General features: G+C 53.0%; 7 protein-coding genes across 7 annotated transcripts; 2 read left to right on the plus strand and 5 right to left on the minus strand.

The window, feature by feature from the left end:
* Positions 1-2,134: 2,134 nt before the first annotated feature.
* Positions 2,135-3,177, minus strand: K452DRAFT_358261 (uncharacterized protein). Its single transcript, XM_033546179.1, has 4 exons — positions 2,489-3,177; positions 2,383-2,464; positions 2,247-2,311; positions 2,135-2,201 (listed from the first exon to the last, which is right to left on the minus strand). The coding sequence occupies exon 1, from the start codon at positions 3,105-3,107 to the stop codon at positions 2,610-2,612; it is 498 nt and encodes a 165-aa protein (XP_033398206.1). The 5' UTR covers positions 3,108-3,177; the 3' UTR covers positions 2,135-2,201; positions 2,247-2,311; positions 2,383-2,464; positions 2,489-2,609.
* A 137-nt stretch (positions 3,178-3,314) lies between these two features.
* K452DRAFT_286909 (uncharacterized protein) lies at positions 3,315-5,855 on the minus strand. Its single transcript, XM_033540380.1, has 2 exons — positions 5,153-5,855; positions 3,315-4,981 (listed from the first exon to the last, which is right to left on the minus strand). The coding sequence occupies exons 1-2, from the start codon at positions 5,529-5,531 to the stop codon at positions 3,345-3,347; spliced, it is 2,016 nt and encodes a 671-aa protein (XP_033398207.1). The 5' UTR covers positions 5,532-5,855; the 3' UTR covers positions 3,315-3,344.
* Positions 5,641-5,934, minus strand: K452DRAFT_226541 (uncharacterized protein; the record flags this gene model as incomplete). The annotated part of the gene is made up of 1 exon (XM_033536834.1): positions 5,641-5,934. The coding sequence occupies one exon, from the start codon at positions 5,932-5,934 to the stop codon at positions 5,641-5,643; it is 294 nt and encodes a 97-aa protein (XP_033398208.1).
* Positions 5,935-6,432: 498 nt separating this feature from the next.
* Positions 6,433-7,577, plus strand: K452DRAFT_270184 (uncharacterized protein). Its single transcript, XM_033538975.1, has 2 exons — positions 6,433-7,023; positions 7,071-7,577. Exons 1-2 carry the CDS (start codon positions 6,477-6,479, stop codon positions 7,220-7,222), a joined length of 699 nt encoding a protein of 232 aa, XP_033398209.1. The 5' UTR covers positions 6,433-6,476; the 3' UTR covers positions 7,223-7,577.
* Positions 7,578-8,299: 722 nt separating this feature from the next.
* On the plus strand, positions 8,300-11,020 carry K452DRAFT_358264 (uncharacterized protein). Its single transcript, XM_033546180.1, has 4 exons — positions 8,300-8,921; positions 8,977-9,350; positions 9,403-10,078; positions 10,131-11,020. Exons 1-4 carry the CDS (start codon positions 8,547-8,549, stop codon positions 10,818-10,820), a joined length of 2,115 nt encoding a protein of 704 aa, XP_033398210.1. The 5' UTR covers positions 8,300-8,546; the 3' UTR covers positions 10,821-11,020.
* An 867-nt stretch (positions 11,021-11,887) lies between these two features.
* K452DRAFT_286912 (uncharacterized protein) lies at positions 11,888-15,972 on the minus strand. The gene is made up of 3 exons (XM_033540381.1): positions 15,912-15,972; positions 15,816-15,851; positions 11,888-15,758 (listed from the first exon to the last, which is right to left on the minus strand). Exons 1-3 carry the CDS (start codon positions 15,928-15,930, stop codon positions 11,947-11,949), a joined length of 3,867 nt encoding a protein of 1,288 aa, XP_033398211.1. The 5' UTR covers positions 15,931-15,972; the 3' UTR covers positions 11,888-11,946.
* A 1,072-nt stretch (positions 15,973-17,044) lies between these two features.
* K452DRAFT_249244 (uncharacterized protein) lies at positions 17,045-18,434 on the minus strand. Its single transcript, XM_033538126.1, has 2 exons — positions 18,000-18,434; positions 17,045-17,949 (listed from the first exon to the last, which is right to left on the minus strand). Exons 1-2 carry the CDS (start codon positions 18,150-18,152, stop codon positions 17,530-17,532), a joined length of 573 nt encoding a protein of 190 aa, XP_033398212.1. The 5' UTR covers positions 18,153-18,434; the 3' UTR covers positions 17,045-17,529.
* Between the last annotated feature and the right edge of the window lie 1,303 nt (positions 18,435-19,737).

The following is a 19,737-nucleotide window of genomic DNA, read 5'->3' on the forward strand; positions in this document are numbered from 1 at the left end:
ACTCTGTTTCCTTGCCCGAGAGCAGCTCAACCGGGAAATTAACGCGCCAGACAGAATGACATCGATCACTCCATACAACGGCCAGCGTAGGCCTCTTGGGCCAAAGCCGAAGCAGCTTGCAGGCACCTGCAACGTTAAGTCTTTTTCCGCTGTTGAACTTTCCCCACCGAGGGCCTTTACTTACCTACCGTTATTTGTCGGTGACTATTATCGCCCGATGGTGATCATCATCATCACCGCGACGCGTTTGGGCAGAGGGGCTTAAAAGCGGTTCCAACGGAAGGATATTTGCAGTTTGCCACGGCACACACACACATACATCTCCCAAAATGAACCCGACCTTCGAGTGATCGTCGTGCACTTTCCATAAACAAGGACAGCACGATGTATGCTTCCGAGCAGTGTGGCTGGATCTTATTCCTGATATTGGTTTAGTAGATGCCTGGATTCGCGAGCATTTGTTCGAGAAGCCGATACTGACTGGTGTAGGCGTGGTCGGGGTGTTCCTATTAGCGGTGATATGTATCCGATTTGTGCTTCCGCGTCGTCATGCAGCAAAGTTGTGTTCTGGTAAGTCTGAACTTTGCAGTGAGTGAGACCGCCGGGTACTGGCTTGACTTACCAGTGGATGAGAGCGAGCTCGCACCAAGGGTGCTTCACTGAGCCATTTTACTACAGTGCTCTTTCTCAGCCAAAGCCACTTCCTCTGGAGTAACTGAGGAGGCCCGACTCTTCCTGTTCTTGAACATTTACTGGCTGTTATTGTCGTCCCTGCTCTTATCTATCGAGAAGCGCAGGTAGAAGTTTAGCCACGTTTAAGGTATCTATATCCCGAGAACCCGGGCTTGAGGCTTCACATTATCTTTTAGTCCTCGCTGATATGGCTTCTTAGCTTAAATATCTCGACGCCGTACACGCGCTCTACGCCGTTGGGGAAGAAGAAGGCTATGCGGCCCTACAGCGCGCCTCGTTTTGTTTTGGTATCTCGGCGAGTCTTATGTCAAGCTAATAAACACCCGGAACAACGCTGACCTTCTCTCTATTGCTCTACCCAACAATTCTAATTAAATCGTAGCGGCTGATTTGTGGGCCACTACGGTATGTTATTGACAGTACTGCGCCAGTGCTGATCAGGCCGTCAACTTCACCGCATACTCCGAGTTTCGTGTTGGAAAACATACTGGTAAGGACTGTTACCAGCTACAAATGTCGGCGACTATCATCGTTCGCCCCTGATGATGATGATGATATCATCATCATGACGCGTTTGAGGCAAGGGGATTCGGATTGTGTTAGAGAAAGAGGTGTCTAGACGCCAGCCGTCTTCATATGAGTAGTGGATAGATGTATCAGACAATAACGTCTTGTGCATGGACATTGCTGGGTAGGCTTTTGTTGAAGACCAATATCTATAATCTGTTAGTATTTATAGACCTTTGAGCAACAGCGCAGTTGGAGCAGCATCTGGGCGCGAGGGATTGTAGTCTATACATGGCGGGAAGAGTTGGGACGAGTGCGTTGGGGATAAGTCTTGATGACAGTGCCGACGAGCATTGAAGAACCTGGACTTACGCGGCTCCTCATACTCGCCCTCTTCATCATATCCGCCGCCCTTTCTGTACTCGTCGTCCTCCTTCGCCTCGGCTTCGACCTCGCCCTCGTCGTACATGTACCGGCAGGCGTTTCCACCAGATGAGATACGAAAGCCGTCTATAATCTGACGGTGATGATAGTTGACCTCCTTGTTATTAGCATCCAGATTACAAGTAGGGGCACTCTTTACTATAGTGCGCCAGCCTTGCGCGCCTGGATCTATGCATGGGTGTCGACGACTGTTGGTTGATTGAGTGGCTGGGCGGTGGGAACTTGGCCGGAAAGTGATTAATTGGTTGGCGGACGGTAGGAAAGGCGGATATATTTGTGCTTTTGTCTACACAATGGCAGAAACGTGGAGTAGGTGGATCTGTAGCTGTTGTGGCGAGGCGGCTGGAGCGGATTCAAGGACGAGAAGGTGAGTGAAGCGGGCCTGAGAAGGGTACCAGGGCCTCACGTTCAAGACCCCACGTTCAAGAAAGCGAGCCCACGAAGCGAGCTAAATATACAAACATCGCAGACTAGAGAAAGCGGAAGCAGCTCATAATAACAAGTCAGTGTCGTCAGCGTCGTCTAGTACTAGCGTCAGTATAGCGTTGAGATAAGCCCTGGTAGCGGTATATTATACCACGATATAGACAAGATATACATACATTAGCACCGCTCTAACCCCCGCACCACTAAAAGCACTACCACTAGCATCGACGCCACCTTCAGTCTTAGTGCTCGTACATCGAAAAGCGTGGCGCCGACACTACTACCAGCGCTAAACAGTGAAGAGATACACACGCAGCCAACCACCAAAGTTCCTCCCACACCAACACCAACATCCAGCACCCCCTCGCCCACCCCCTCTCGCCGAACCTTCCCTCTGCATCTACCACACCTCACACACAGTTCCCGCTCACACACCCGTTTATGCCATCCCGCCCCCTCCTTCTCCTCAGCACGCCACCCCATCTCCACTCCAACACAAACTCTAACCCCCACGCCCCCTCCCTTCACATACCACGACATCACCAGCAGCAGCAGCAGCAGCAGCAGCAGCAGCAGCAGCTCCACCACCTCCACCAAAAATAACCACACCATTCCCTCCGCGTACGGAAACCTCTTTCCACCCCTTCAGCACGCCCGGCGAGCCGCAGCGGGGAAGCACGGCACGAGAAACAGCGACAGCAGCCAGACCGACCTACACACACCACAGCAAACCCACCTACATACATACACACATACGCCATACACCCACACCTACCGCGCGCCAGGCCCAGGCACCTCGGAACAAAACGGGCAAGGGGGAGCAAAGCTCGCTCGGGTCGCAATGGCGAGCAGCATGACATGGCATGACATGACAGCGCGTGCGGACAGGCAGCTGTCGTCGGATCGGGACGAGGCGTTGACACGGCGGGCACGTGCAGCTGCCTGCTGCTGGCGGCCAGCGTGCAATGCGTGCAGCACGCACGTCGTCGCGGCCGTGCAACGTGCCGCCGCAGGGGCATGACGCGACGCGACGCCATGCGCTGCAATGCGAGGCGCTCAGACGAGGTATCATGGCACAAGACAAGGCGGGCGTACGGGAGACGGGCTGATTGGCTGGTCCTGAGATCGAGCGATGAAAGGAGTGTCGTGGTTGTTTTGATATCAGTCTGGCGGATCCGCTATTCGGATTTGCCGCTACTTCTTTCCTCCTTGTCTCTGCCGTTCTTCTCTCCCCTAACGTTTATTCCCAGGACTATCGCGCTCGTCCCAAGCCATCATGTCGAACCATCATCTCCTCCAGGACCTCTCCCCAACATTTCCTTGATGCTAGACCTCCCGACCTGATTGTGCGCCACAAACGCAGGGGCACGGCCACCGGCATGCCCCCCTGTGCCATCATCGGACACGACGCTGTCATTCGCCGCGACGGCATGTCTATGATACAGCGGATGCACGTTCCCGGCCGCGACGGCGGAGAAGCCCAAGTCTTGCTCGGTGGTGCTGTTCGAGGGGCCTCCGCTTGAGAAATACGTGGCGGAGCCGTTCTGGCGATCAGTGAGACCGGTACCTGCTGTGCCGGATGGAAGCGAGTAGCCTTCGAGTCCTAGTGGGAAGGCCGATGCACCGAGTGTCTCGACGTACTTGCCACGATCGAGTCTGCCGTTGATGGAGAAGCCGCGGGCTTCGGACTGGTAGTCCGAGTATACCCACAGGGGGTAGCTGTAGGTGCGGGAATAGGCTTGCGTCGTGTTGGACGGGCCGGAAGCCGTGTCATATCCCTTGGTCGACTGCGTGTTGACTTGCACACGGCCAGCATCGGTAAAATTGCCAACGTTGCTAAAGGATAACTCCTGGGTCCATGTGGCCTTGTTCGAGTCCCGGCTCGTCTGTACGGTCGCGCTGATCGAAAGACTGCGCTGCACTGCAACAGCATAGTCGAGCGTCACATTGGTGTGGTTCCGGGAGCCGTGGGCGACGGAAGACACGGAGATGTTGGGATCTGACGCGAGGATGCTGGGTGGAGAGCCCGTCGTCACGCTGCCGGCCTCATCAAGCCAGAGGAACAACTTGCCAGTCACAACCCAGTAGCTACCGACAGTCTCGCTGAGCACGGCTTCTTTTGCTCCGTTGCCGATTGTCGTGTCGTTAAGGCCGGTCACTCTGATTTCGAACGTGTGCTCACCACCGTCGCACAACAATGGCAGCCAGGGCGTAATGTCGATCTGGTCTTCTTTGAGATCAAATGCGTCGGTGCCAACTATGGGCCGCCAGAAGCCTGGGACGATGCCGCCAGTAAAGATGATAGGAAATGGCCAGACAACGCCGGCCAGATATCCATCAATGTACAGCTGCACCTCACGCCACGGCGAATACCCATACAGCTCTGTGACATCACCAAAAGCGTTGACATCCGATTGAAGCACGTTGGCCCACCAAAACTCTTCGGCACTTTGGCCATTGGCCGAGATGGAGAAGATGGCCCGTGCGATGTTCTGGGGGAGCGATAGGGTGTTCGTCGCGTTGTCAGCCGGGATATTCCAGGCGCTCGCACCGTTTGCAGACGACTTCCGAGCTGAGATCGGGATGATCCGGTCGGCGGGCAAAAAGGTTTCTTCGTCATAGAAGTAGGCCGTGAGAGTTGCGTTGAAGCTGGCTGTATATTGGTCGTTGACGATATTCCCCATGTCGAAGATTATCTTTTGGTTCTCCCGGAAAAGGGACAGGTATGCCGACATGTCTTTGGTGTAGGTCCAAATGATGCCATTGGGCGTTGGTTCGGCGGTAGAAGTACGGAAGATTTCCGTATCGCCAAAATACATGAGCGCCAGGCGGTCATATTGGTGGCCTGCGGAGGTGACTGTAAAGTTGAAAGTGACACGGCTAAAATTGCACGACGGTGGTTCGTAGACGCCTGTGCCAGCATTTAGCACCGCGTATCCTTGAAGGAGCTCGTGCTTGCCACAGGTATAACTTGACTCGTGCTAGACTATGCACAAACGGGGTTTATCATCGCGTGGGGTGCAGCGATGATCCCGGGCAAAGGCAAGGATACAGTGCGGGCCACAAGCAAAGAAGAACGTACCGACAAAGGGCGCGCCGTAGCTGTTGGCGAAAACGTAATCCATCAATGTCTGCTGACAGTCGGGCGTCGCGGAGACGTGAACCGGAGGATCGAGCTCGAAAACGTCCAATAGGCTTGTGGACGAATTCCCCGCGCGGGCAGCCAGAGGGCTTTCGTGGGGCGCCCCGCCTGCGGGTTGGGCAAAGGCTTTTGGCTGTAGGTCGAGCAGGCACAGGGCGCAGGTGAGGGCCAAGGAAACGAGCAGGGGTTGAAACCTTGCCCATGGCCCTGTCGATGAAGCTCGATCGAGTGATTGCGTGCAGGTGGCTTTTGGGCTCTCGGCCGCTCGATCTACGGTTCCGCGAGGGAGCGGCCGTCCCGTCTGACAGGAGGTTGGCATTGCGGATGGGTTGTTGTTGCGAGCGGAGGTTGAGGTGTTACGTGGATCAACCGCACCCCAGTCCTATAGGTCCAGTGCAGCCGACGAGAAAAGAGATCAGTCACAACGGTCAGGCCCTGTTTGGGGGGTCGAGTCGGTAATGGTTCCAGAAGCGCTGGACGGCCTTTGTGGCAATTTCGTTATTGGTCGAGGGCTGGCGGAAATAATTGAACAGGCCAAACTCGTCTCGGGTGAAGATGTAGTGGTCGGGCTGGGCGTGGAGCTTGGCCCAGACGTTCTGGAGCTCGCGTTGGAGGAAGGACTCGACGGACGGGTCGACGGGCGACTCGGCCTCGCGGGCGATGTTGAGGGCTTCTTGTAGCGTCATGGTGCGGTACCCATTGAGCGTTTCTCCGTTGCCCATTGTAACGATAAGGGCGGGTGTGGGGCAAGGCTAGGACGGAGCGGGAAGGTGCGAGGAGAGGGTGGTTGATAGCAAACAGCAAACAACAAACAACCCCGCGCCCGTTTTATATGGCCGGCGAAGCTCATGAAGGGGTAGAGAGAAGGGAAAGACTAAAAGACGAGACCCACGTGGAGTGACAGGTTTCATGCCCCTCTGAAGAAGGCTCCGACCGGCAGGCGGCCGCTTGTGGCTGCTGAGAGGCCAAGCGAGGTGAAGAGCGACACGCATGGTGGGGGAGGTTGCCTGGATTTGCCTTGTTTCGAGACGTGCGAGGCCCGGCGCGTTGGGAGAGGCCAGGCGGGTGCTGCCGAGAGATGTCGACGATCTGCGCCTAGTGCTCTCTGCGGCTCCCACTGACGTGACGAGGCCTCATCTCCGTCCATTCGGTGTCGGCCCGGGCTGATCCTTGTCGCTTCGGGTGAAGCTCTGTCCAACGCTCAGTCCATCAGAATTTCCTCCATCTTCAAACCTCTCGCATAACCCCTTCGAAACACCCAGTCATGAAACCCTTCCGACGGGCCTTTTTCTCCCAAGCCAGCCTCGCGTCGGCGTCTGGGCGCGTCGTCAGCAATCCAACGCCCTTTGCCTCCCGCCTCTTCCGCTCCTACCTCTCGCCCTCAGCCCGCCCTCGTCCTCCGCTCTTCCGACCCTTCCTGCGCAACTCCTCCTCCAAGCGGCCCAACCCGGACCCAACTCCGCACCTGGGCTCCCCCAAGCCCGCCCTCAGCTTCTCCCAGCGCATGCGCAAGCTGTCGCGCGAATATGGCTGGGTTGCGCTAGGCGTATACTTGGGACTGTCGGTCCTCGACTTTCCCTTTTGCTTCATGGCTGTACGCATGTTGGGTGTCGACCGCATTGGCCGATGGGAACACGCTGTTGTCGGCGCCTTCTGGAATGCCGTCAGCTTAGTCTATCCCGAGGCGCGCCCTGCGAAGAAGGAGAGGATGCCTGAAGGCGCGGCCAAGGCCGAGGATGGCGCAGGAATAGTGGACGGTGCGCTGATGGATGTAGCCGAGGCGGATGAGGCCAACTCAGGGAGCCAAGCTAGTGAGTGCCCTGGAATATTATGATGATGTTTGCTGACGAGCTCCCAGCCATCTGGACCCAACTCGCCCTCGCCTATGCCATCCACAAGTCCTTTATCTTCCTGCGAGTACCGCTGACTGCGGCCGTCACGCCCAAGATTGTCAAGGTGTTGAGGGGATGGGGTTGGAACATTGGGAAGAAGAAGCCCAAGTCGTCTTAGGTTTGAGTATAAGAGGGTTAGACGGTGACTGTACAAACAACCGCATGTGGCGCGGCGGGGACATGGAGCATTGCAAGGAGTTGCACTGGTAGGCATTGTGGGTAGGCATTGTATCACCAGGTCGATTTTGAGGAGGATGTCAGCTTGAGCTGTGTATCACATCAGGCTTGGTATAACCTCAGGGAGGTCGGTTTGAAAACTGCGTGTAAAAGTACATCTCATCTCCCATCATTATATTAGACCACAGCGCTCGTCAACGGATTTACGAACACCGTTGTTAGCGAGTGGGGTTATGCTTTCGGCAGCCCCGCATTAGCTAGTCGCCGCCGTCTACGGATTAACTACCTAGCGAGACGTTTCATCAGCCGGCTTGAGCCTATCCGCACCTGTTTGAAACTTACCTAGTCTTCTCATTTGGCATTGAAGTTGCCACTTTCGACCTGCTCGCCCGACGCTCGCGATACGCCCGTATTCGCTGGACTACTAAGTCCGACGTCGGAGCGGCCGAGGAGCTCGAGCCATGGCCTCATCATGACAGACTATCCCCGCGCGGGCCGCCCCAAGTGCTTGAGTTTGATGGCAAAGAGGCTGAGCGGCTGATGGATCCTGGGGCGATGTCGGTCGGATGCCCGGTTGCTGCATGATGCCACGAACGCCCTCTGATGGGCTAGGGCTTCTAACTCATGTAAGTATTACAGTTTCTCGTATTGATCCAGTCTATGATCTCGAGTATACTTTTCCTCTAGTCGTTATTCGGCATTGCTGTGCTCTGCCCATTGATCCCTTTGCGTGTCCATCCGCAAACTTCCTTCCCTCTGATAGAGCTGGCAGAATCTATACCTGGTCGGGACGGCTCCTAACCAGCTTGGGCAAAGTTTTCACGCTGTATGCTCGCTGTGGCCCAAGCACGAGAGTGGAGGTGGTTGATTGTTGGTCTAGCTAGGAGAGGAGAGAGATCTAGCTAGGTACGTAGCCAGTAGGCGCTCGGGCCATCTCAACCCCAGCAGGTGCGCTCCTCAGCTCCTGCCAACGGCAAGAGCCTGTCATATCGCTTCCTATAGTTACAACTCCGAACAACTCACTACTCAGGAAAAGTGCCTTGGTCAGTGCAAGACGGTACGCAGAAGCCTGCCCGGCTAAGGGATGCCAATGCCGACCCTCGGACGCCAAACCCCCCATCAAGCCTCGGATTAACCGCTCGCCGAGCTGGAGGACCGATTTGCCTCGGTCCAGCATGGCCACGCGCTGATCTCATCGCCATATTTAGGTTAAGCATGACGGGAGCAAGCAACTCATTCTCCTTGATCCTGTTCAATCCTCGACAATGCCACCGCCTGCTGTCCCAACCCCAGAGTGGGTGAAGAAACTAACGCCTTCGGGCCCCCAAGGCCACGAGCTTCTCGCCCAGGAGCGCGCAAAGAGTACACTCCCTGTCCAGAACTTATCTACCTTTCTTTTCACCGAGGAAGTCTTAGAACGCAAGCGCCGCATCTTGGAGATTTTGACGAAAGACCCTGTATTCGACAAGTCTAATAATTACTTTGCTGGCCGCATCGACCGCTTCGAGGCTGCTCTCGCAAGAGCCAAGAGGCTGCGCCAGCTGACAGTGGACCATGGCTGGACAGATGACGAATTCCACATGGCTTCAGATCTGCTCAACGAGCCGACACCATATGGTCTTCACGCATCGATGTTCACTGTAAGCTTGTAATACCTAGTTCTTCATAAAGCGGACACTGACGTCATATTTCAAGGTTACTTTGCGCGATCAAACAACACCGGAACAACAAGAGCTCTTCTACAAGAAGGCAAAGAACTACGAGTATATTGGTTGCTACGCGCAAACAGAGCTCGGTCACGGCAGTAATGTGAGAGGGCTAGAGACTACGGCCACCTGGGACCCAGCCACCAAGACCTTCGTGTTGAATTCTCCAACCTTGACTTCTGCCAAATGGTGGGCTGGATCGCTTGGTAGGACGGCAACGTGGGCTGTGGTGATGGCGCAGTTAATCATAAACGGAAAGTCGTTCGGCCCTCACCCTTTCGTTGTTCCCATACGAGATAGGAAAACGCACCAGCCCTTCCCAAACGTGTCAATTGGGGACATAGGACCAAAGTTTGGCTATAAGTAAGTCAATCATCGAGAATATTAAATAACAACCTACTGACTGGGCTGCAAGTACGATGGATAACGGCTTTCTGCTCTTCAATCATTACCGCATTCCACATATTAACATGCTTTCGAAGTTCGCGGGAGTCGACCCTAAGACTAACAAATACATCCGCCCCGCAAAGGCCTCGCTGGTGTACCAAACCATGACCTGGGTCCGAAGCACAATCGTCGTTCAAGCGGGCTCTGTGCTTGCCCGCGGGGTCACAATCGCCACAAGATACTGCTCTATCCGGCGCCAATTCCAGGATAGGGACGCCCCACCCGGGGAGAAGCTCGAGACGCAAGTCCTTAACTACACGATGGTTCAGATACGTCTACTACCGCTTCTTGCTGCAACGTTCGCGCTCCATTTCACTGGCAAGAACATGATGGCCCTCTATAAAGCCAACCAAAAAAAGATGCAAGAAACGGATAACGGGAATACGACTTCACCCCAACGCAGTCCTGGCCCTGAAGAACTACGTCCTAGCAGCGACCTCATGGCTGATCTACATGCCACGTCTTGTGGCCTGAAGTCTCTGTGTAGCTCCATTGCCGCTGAGGGTCTCGAATCCTGCCGTCGAGCCTGTGGGGGCCATGGCTACAGCTCTTTTAGTGGGATTGGACCGTTTTACGCTGACTACCTGCCCACGATAACCTGGGAAGGGGACAACTTCTTGTTAACTCAAATGGTGGCGCGCTTTGTAAGTTTTTTAGTCTTGTCGACGTTGACAAAACTGACATGGACGTGATCAGCTCCTCAAATCCGCGCGCAGCGTTCTGAAGGGCGAACCTCCCACTAATGACACGACACGCAACCTTCAAAATTTCCTTGAAAAGTCCGAAATGGGAGCAGCCTTTGATATATTGGGCAAAGATGAAGACATCGTGGCAGCCTTCGCTTGGCGTGCGGCCTACTTGACCTTCGAAGCGCTCAAGCGCCGCGACGAGCAAAAAACTCCCTGGAACGACTTACTTGTGGACTTTTTCCGCCTAAGCAAAGCGCACTCCCAATACCTCGTTGTGCAAAGCTTTTATACTGGGCTACAAGAACCATCCACGCAGCAGGAGCTAGACCCCGAGACCCTGGCCCTGATGCACAAGCTGTTCCGACTGTACGCGCTGCATACGCTCGAGAGCGAGGCCTCCGAGTTCTACAGCTCGAGTGCGGTGACAGTGCGCCAGATCCAGCTTGCTCGCACCAATGCCGTCATGAAGCTGCTTGCCGAGATACGCCCTCATGCCGTGCGCCTTGTCGACGCCTGGGATTTCCCCGACTGGCAGCTCGATAGCAGTTTGGGACGGTACGACGGAAAGGTATATGAAGACTTGTTCTATCGCGCCAGCGAGCTCAACCCGCTTAATGCGGTCACGATCGACCCCTACCCGAATAGCGGTGTTTTGTTCAAGTCGGACAAGAGCTCTCAGTTCAAGAGCAAGCTGTGATGAGACAATGAGGTATGTGGGATGTGGCGCTATGTTATGTGGCTAGGTACGTTCGTTTCTGTTGCATGTTATGATGTACAGCATGTCTAGCTTGAGGTAGGGGAGTAGAGAGATTTCCTCGTCTATTTTTATTATGTATTTATTCGTTACCACGACACAAGTTAAAGTACATAGGTAGCGCGCTTGTCCGCCACGACATGACTTTCTTTCTATTCTCCCAATTTTGCATCCTCAAATCCCCGTGGAATAACTCTCACTTCCTCGCATTTCTGCCCCCTCGAACCCTTGCGGAATACCCTCTCATTGCCGTACCTCCGTGCTCTCTTACCTTTGTAGAGTATTCTCTCATCGTCGTATCTTTCTGTCTTCATATATACACACCACCTCGCCCCTCTATAACTTTTCGAGTTAAGCGCGGCTACCGAAATACCATCTACATATGAAGCTAAGCTACTTACAACCGCAGAAAGAGAACTCCGTAGGTACAACAGGCTTATACTAACAGGTGGCCAAGGGGTGTGTGTAATAGCCAAGAGAGTGAGTGGACTGCCCGGACCTACCCGACTCTGATGAGCGTGGAAATTTTAACAGAGGGCCTTAGACCCTGCTGGGGGCGTGCTTCTCTATAGCCTCCGTAGGTCCGCGATACTACCTAGCTTGCGGGCGATGGCTCTTTACCGAGAGCCTCTCGCTGATCCTTTGTGGTTGCGGTTGCCCCAGTGCGCAGGAGCAAAATTTTCCTATGACGTTGCCAGTTCGCATGGCGGGATATCTTTGTTGTGGAAGGGGCGGGACGGGGTGTAGCTTCCTGTCCCCTCCTGAAGCTCACTCTACCCGACGACCACCTCAACAACAACATCAACGCCTCCAACTGCTGACCCATTCTGCTTAGTGGAATCGAAAAGGCATCGACCAGCTTGTTCCTTCTGGCATATTCAGTCGCGCCCTTCGCACGGAGGCGGAACGCCGCTTTGAAGAAAGCATTTGGCAATCACCGCCGCTACAGTTGGAAGTGGATGTAATGACAAACATGCATGGTTCACAATGCAGATCAGCACGCATGTTATGCTTCGCAAGGATTAGGTATCTCGATTCCAAATCACTTCATCCAACAATATCTACTCGCTCACCTCTCACCTACAGCAAGGCCTTCAGACGTCTCAGAATCATCGTCAGATTCGTCCCAATTGAACTCCTCTTCTTCTACTTCATCCGACCACTCCGCATCACTCACCACGGACGCATCACCAGCATGGTGCAAGACCAGCGATACTTCGTATGCTTCCCTGATCCCGGCAGGATCCATCCTGTTATAACCAAACTGGCCGACTCTGGATAGAAAACCTATAGTGGTTTCTGTTGAAGGCAAGCCTGAAGTCTCCACCAGATAATCGGTTTCGCCTTGGGCTTCGATGGCGACAGCAAGCGGCGTCTTCCCACAGTTATTCTCCGCCGTTAGATCAGCCCCACCTTGGACAACGAGGTATTTGACCAACTCAGAACCGGTATACTTGGTTGCTCCCATAGCAGCTTCATGAAGAGGAGTTGCTCCATTTGCGTCCTTCACTTCCGTGTCTGCTCCGAGCGCAATGAGCTTCTCTACCGAACTCTGGTATCTCTTGACGACAGCCCAATGAAGCAAGGTTCTGCCCGATATTTTCTCCCTGGTGTTGATATGCGAGGAAATCAACAAGTTCAATTTTTGGAGCTGCGAAAGGAAATGGTCTAAAGAATCCTCAGTTTGCGCTGCGCTTGCGATTGAAGACATGAGTGTATCTTGCTCCTGTCCTTGGCAGAAGTCGAACCAAGGATCGGCTCCATGGCGGAGTAGCAAAGGCATGATTTCACTAGCATTCAACTTCATCGCCGCTGCCAACGGGGTTGCTGTAAATCCTCTATCTCCATAAATTCGAGGAGTATTGTCGTCTTCCTGAGGCACGTCCTCTGAAGGACGTGATTTAGGCTCATATGAACACACAATGTTTGGATCCGCTCCAGATCCAAGCAGTCTCTCACAAACTTCGAGATCATTGGCCATGGTTGCTGCTAGTAACGGAGTCACACCATTGTCATCTTTCTTGTTCACGTCTGTGCTTGCTTTTGAAAGCATAGACATGGCTGCCGAGTGGTTATAGAAGCAAGCGGGAGCTAGCAATATAGCAAAGCTCACTGGAATGGCGTCTGTAAATTCTTCTACCCTTTCAAGAAGTAACTCCGTGCAGACTTTTCTTATTGCCGCGCTATTCAAAATGGCTCGCCCCAGCGCATCAAGATATGACGATTGGCTTAGACGAGCTTTACGCTGCAAGAGAAAAGCAACGGGGACAGTAAAGTCTCGGTATCTTTTCCGTTCATTGGCTGTCGTGGCCGGGATGCGCTTGAGTCCCATTTGAACCATTGCTGTTTTTGATGGAGGGTTGCTCTTTGGCAAATATGCCACAAAAACAGTTTCGAGCGACATACAAAGGATCCGTTGGTCGTATTTCTGCGATTGGAGAAGAGCGTCCAGTATTGCTGCAGCCGTTTTGTGCTTGAAGAAATCCTTTTCAAGGAGCACTGGTAAATCCTGACCTTCAGGGATGCGCTCGATCCAACTATCTTGCGTCGCATGCTCCGATTGACATTTCTCGATGTACGGCATAAGGTCGTCGTAAGTTGCAGCTCCTTGACCGTCCTTTCCTCCTAGATGAATAAAGGTCTTGATAGATACCTCGTCGCCGGCAAGGGCTACACGCCTCAACCCTTTGTCAAGATTGTTTTGTGTTGGCTTCTTAGCACCCATATCCAGCAAAAGGTTTAGGACCGCCGCGTTGCCTCGACTGGAAGCTTCATTCGTGGCCATGGACATCCAATCATCAGGGAGCGCGGCGTCGGTATTCTCGTAAGCTGTGAGAATAGCGCGGAAAAGGGATGTCTCAGCCCAACGTGCAGCATGCAATATGGTCGAACCCGTAGGGACTGCCTTATTGTTGAGGAGCAACGTGACCATGGAATGATCTTCGCGATCAACTGCCACGCTTAGAGCAGACTTATGGTCAAACTTCGCCTCGACAGACACCCCTTGGCTGACAGCATACTCCGCTACTTGGAGCCGACTATAGCGACAAGCCTCCCAAAGCGCGTAGTCCTTAGCCGACTGTGGGCAATGCTCGCTCGCAAAAAGGACCTTGACCACAGCTAGGTGGCCCTCTCTGGCAGAAGCTCTTGTGGTAGCTGTCATGTAACGTCCCAGTTTTCCCCCCAACTCAGCGAACAGAAGGCGAACGACAGTGTCATGTCCATTCAGCACAGCCAAGTGCAAAGGATTGAAAGCTGGAACCGGAGTCCAGTCCTTTGCGGAAGAACTAGGTTCCTGTGTTTGACGTAGCATTCCTCTTACGACGGGCACCAGTCCATGAGCTGACGCTTTGCTGAGCATGACCCGAAAACTCCAATCACCAATACGGTGAAAGGGCGCGAACCATGACCGCAGCCCGCCAAGGCCGTTAAAACACAGAGTAGTTATGCATTCATCAAGTGTCTCTTTTTCGGCCTCGTTGATGTCCTCGGGATCATTCGATGCTTTTGTGGCATTTTCAACATGCACATACCAATTCAACGCGGCGTACTCGTAGAACGCACCTCTTGACCCAAGAGATACATCTGAGGTCCAGTCTTGAAGGGCAAGGTAAGTGATGCAGCTTTGAGCCAAAACATAGTTAGCTCTTGGTTTGTATACCGAGCCACGCCACCTTCTCGAAGGACCAGGTAAGGCAGTTTCGGATTTCAGCAGGAAAGTTCTCACAGTTCCGTGAGCCAGGTGGATTCTAGAGTCGACGATACGAACTAAGGCTCCGCAAAGCTGCTTGACAGTGAGCCCGATACGAGGATCGAGGCTGATGCTGGTTTGAACATGATCATTCGCTCGAATGTGTAGAGCCACATTAACCTCGTCAAGGTGTAGTGGCTTTGTGACGACCAGAAGGATTTGTAGCAAAGTTAGGGGTTTGTCTGGATCTGACGTTTTCGACAGCGCAGACTCATATACAGCGTCAAGGTCTTTCGGGATGTTGATGATGTCGTCAACAGATTCATCATCGAAGGTTGCAGAGTGAAGGAGGAGGTCTAACACCAACGACACCCACAGAAAGTCTTGTCCGGATTTTTCTAGTATCGCTTGATAAACCCTTTCGCAGGTTCGTTCCTCGACAAGTCTTTCGTCGCGAAGCTTCTTTATACCGGCAGAGACAACCTTTTTAATGTCTGCGGATATGGCAATTGCTTCGTCTTCCATGCGTAGGCAGTTTGCAGTCAATGGCCCAAGTTCTGATTCAACTGTGACGAGTGGGCGGCTTGTGATGAGAAGCTTCGGGGGTATCTCCCATTCCCAAGCTTCGCCAGGTTCAGAGAACGCTGATACAAGCCGATTTATGAACCATGTTCGGGATTCCTCTGAACACTCATCCAGTGCATCTACGATGAAAAGTATCCTGGGTGGAGTTTCCGAGCCAAAGGGTTGCAGAGCGGTTGATAGGATGGTCCAAAGGGAGCTATAGTCCTTGACGAATTGTTTGCCCTTTCTACGAAGTTCCTTTAGAGTGCTCTGAACGAGCGAATTCGTCTCTGGAACACGGTCGAGGAGCTGATGCAGAATTGCACATAAAGCGTGGTGCAGGTGCTGGCGCACCTCGTCGCCATCCTTGAAGAAAAAGTAGCAAACAATGTCTGAAGACCCTGTTTGTCCTAAATGATCAATCAAGAAGTTGGCGAAGACGGATTTCCCACAACCAGGGCTCGCGGTTACCCATAGGAAGCATGGTTCGTCGTAGGATGATTCTTTCCATTGGGTGAATTTAGGATGTTCCAGAAACCATTTGCATGTTCCCTCAATCGGGTGGGGGATGGAGGTCCGCTGAGATTCATAGCCAGGTGCGGCATCGTACAGCAATTTCATGCATTCTGCGCCTCAAACATTTAATCAACTCGAAGTATATGTCATCTCTAGGTGGTTCTGACCTTCTAGTTCACGTTCATGTTCATTTCCGCGGCGGCCTGTGGAAATGGTCAACAATGCGCCCTCGACGAAGCTTTTATAAGTGTGATGCCAGTTACCTTGTGCTTCCTCTCTCATGGTCTAGCTTTGCGCCTCGTTTCTTGAGGCGGTAGCAGATTCAACTGAAGAGTGTGGGGCTGCGTGAGGGGTCAGAGACGCATTTACTTAACAATTAGGTTAGGCAGCAGCCTTTGGCCTTCTGTGTCACGCGTTGCAGCATCAAGAGGCATCCAATCGGCGTCGCACAGGCATCATGATTCATGCTGCTTGTCAGCTGTACGGATTGCCTGCCGACCTGCCATACCTGTGCATCGGACGAGGTTGGCTCGTGGAAGTCGATGGCACTTAACAATTGCCAGCGCATGACCGTGGAATGCTCGCGATATATCATCAATGACGCTGTGATATCGAGGCCCTAGGTATCGATGAGACTTGTTCCTTGCTCCAACGGAGCTGGATGGAGGTGGCATGAAGGTGATCAGATGCGACGCGGGGATGCGTGCCTAGTAAAACTTGGGTTTAGCGTGCGTGTATGGAACAATCGACAAGCGCAAAATGTCGATCGGTCGTTATCCTATATTCTTTTAAAATAGAATCCAATCTCACCCTACTCGTAGAAAGACTATAGCCCCCTTCTGAAATAGGTACTCCTGGCCCCCTACAACGATTAGAGGGGCAACTGTTGTTACAATTTACATGCTGCTCGTGAGCAACACAACCCACCATAAGCGCCGCCTCTGGATCTATCTATGAAGTAATCTGTAGGGCGTATTTTTAAGAGACCGCGAGTAGACCTACGTGGTCTTATATGTGGGATATTATTTTAAAGTCGGAGTGGCTTGACATACCTTTGCTGTTACGAAGCACCACTTGCTGAGGGGATCTGAATAACAACATCCCCCCTTTTAACCGCAGCAAGGAGCCGTTCATCCAGCAACAGATCGGCCACGAGTAATTCGCTTAGACCTCTACAAAGATGACTCAGTGGCTGGGAGCACAGCCAATAGCCTACGCCGCAATGACGAGAACCGGCACAACGTCGGGATGGCCTTCATCCGACACTCTGGCGCCAGGCGCCGCCACCACTGAAACTTGAGCGGGCGGGTGAGAGCGGGCCGATATCGCGCCTACATCTTATCATTCTAATCATTGTGGATGCATCCATTCATTGCAGAAATCTTCGAAGGATGCGCTCTGAACAACACATGCGTCTGGACTTGTCTGTTCGTATGATCGAGTTGTTTCTATCAAACATTATGATTTCGAAAGACCGAACCCCTACCTGTCTATAATCTGCAGCAGAATGAAAAATTGCTTGCCATCTACGCGTCGATAATCGTAAAAATAAAACAAAGAAAAGAACTCCAGTCCCAAATGCTGTGGTCTAATACCGAAATCCAAAACTTTTTTTGTGCCTCTTCTCAAGTGACAGAACGCCTTGCCAAAAGCCTAAAGTGAGGGGAAAAGATAAACGCTAGAACGCAAGAAGGAGTGAGAAGTGAGGTTTGAGTCGGTCGAAGCTGGGGCTGGCGGGTGTTCCCGGTCGATGGTGGTGAACATCGGTGTCTCGGTTGGCGAGCCGAGGTTCTCCGTAGAGGGAGGAGACGGGTCGACATGCAAGCCGCCGAATGGACGTTGCGCAAGTTGAAGCTTTGATGCGCCAGACGTGCGACCCAGCTACAATCTGGCCTCGATCCTCCTCGCCTCCCTCTGCTCAGCGAAAACCCTCCTGCTCATCTCGAGCACCATCTCGAAGCCCTCACGGCCCTTGGTCGCATTCTGCTGGAAACGGTCGACGGTGAACTGCTCGATGCTGTTCTTGACTTTTTGCCAACCGCCGCACATGGCAATGATCTGGGCGTTCTGCTCAAAAGTGGTCCTGGAGCGGGGCGCGGATGCGGTTGGCTTGTAGACGACGGTTTCGCGCACCGAGAGCAGATCCGACCAGGTCATGTTCATGCTGCACATGGTAACCTTTTTGTTGCGCGGGTCGACGTAGGACGTTTCGTAGACATGCGACACGTCCTGGCCGCCAAGGAAGGAGTTGAGCCACTTGGGAGTAGACTGCTTGCAGGTGATGAGGCGCTCGGTGCGGAGCTGGTTTGACGTCAGTAAAGAGCCATGAGGCTGCGGTGGCAAGAACTCACAATGCCCGTCTCCGGATCGACATGACGCGCGAGGGTATCGACGGCGATGACGTGCGGCGTCTTCTCGTTCCAAGGGGAGTACTTGCGCCAGTTGGCGGCGGAAACCTCCTCCCACGAGTAGTCAAAGTCGTGCGACGTCGAGAAGATCTTCATCCTGTTGGCTTGAAGATGGGGGAAAAGATTGCGGGGGTTTGGCGGAAGAGCGCGTTGGAAGAATTCAGCAACGGCGATGGATGCGGCGCAGCAAATAAAGAGGGCGAGGTCGTCGGGGGTGTGTCTAAGCACGAGTATGGATTTAAATGGATTGTAGCGACGACTGCAAGGAAAGACGAACAAAATCGAGAAAGCGAGACGGGGAGAAAGAAAAGAAGGATGGAAGGGGCTTGAGGCGATAGATTTCGTCGGAACTTGGAAGGTCTGTGCTTTAGTAAGTACCTAGCTAGCGTCATTCAAACCCTATCGCTCGCGGCAATGGAGGTATGCGGCATGGAACACGCATCAACGGACGAACATCCGCCAGATCGGCAGCCTTTCCACCTCACGGCCAAATCAGATTCATCCCTACCAGCCTGAATTCACGCCTCCCCAGCTCTGCCACCCCGTTCTCCGGGCATTCCCCGGGTTTCCCCGTCGCGTCACCGCGCCTTGCGGGGACGGACCTTGGTCTCGACGTCGACGCTTCAGCTCACTAACGTAAGCCCTGCACTTGACCGCCTCAGATTCGTCGATCTGATAATCCTACGGCCATATTTGCGACACCGCTGCGACCCGGAGTAATCCGCGCGCTCTCAAACAAACAGGGAGTGTTGATTAGAGGACCCGATCGGATGGAAACCTCATCGGAAAGTGTATCCTGGCTGACGATCATAAATAATGAAGCAACTCGGACCGCCGGACGAGCTATGCAAATACACAGCAATCAGTTGTTTCATGCACGCGATGCGCTCGAATGGACGACACCTTTTCTCAGTCGCGTGGCAGTCCGTAAAAGATATTCGTAATAAATTATATGTATTCTTTGACCGATTACTTTATTAGTTGTTACCTGATTTCATGTTTGTCTAGTCAAGGTTTGATAGCAACTGTAAGTCTGAACATGCCCTTTATTGTACACCAAAGGCCGGACATCACTAAACTTACTAGGCTTCGGACGATTATTTGCAATTGGCCGCGGTGGGCTTTCAAGAAGGCCAGTGCCATGTCTTGACCCACCGATGCTGCAGTATTCCATAGAGCTGTTGAAGGCGAGCAAGCAAGTATGCATGACAAGACTTCACTAACTTTGCGCGCAATAGCAAACGTATTATGGTTGATTTGGCTGAGTCCTGTCAATGGTGGTTTGGTTCGGGCTATGCTGCAGGGTCTTGTTTCAATGAGACATGAACGACCACTGTCCCTCCGTAAGGCCTAGTTTCATGAATGCTTATACTAACTCTGTCCAGTTACATGGTCCCATTCCAGTAGGCTCAAACATCTTCTATCTGGTTATAAGTCTTCGTCTTGGGTTGCTTTGAACGACCTGTTTCCAGCTATAAAGCTCAAAAACTAGTTACTTGAATGTAAAATTCTACTGCAAAAGGGGTTGAACGGTTCCTATCCGGCTAATGTTCCAAGACTCCCAGAGGCCGGAAGAGGGGAGCATATGAGCAAACACTTTCACAGGCGTTCTTAACCCTTTCACGCTTACGCATCTTCTACTTTAACACGCCGGCTTATTCAGCCACAATCTATTTAAACC

This window comes from Aplosporella prunicola (genome assembly GCF_010093885.1).
Source record: "Aplosporella prunicola CBS 121167 unplaced genomic scaffold K452scaffold_11, whole genome shotgun sequence".
Taxonomy (NCBI): domain Eukaryota; kingdom Fungi; phylum Ascomycota; class Dothideomycetes; order Botryosphaeriales; family Aplosporellaceae; genus Aplosporella; species Aplosporella prunicola.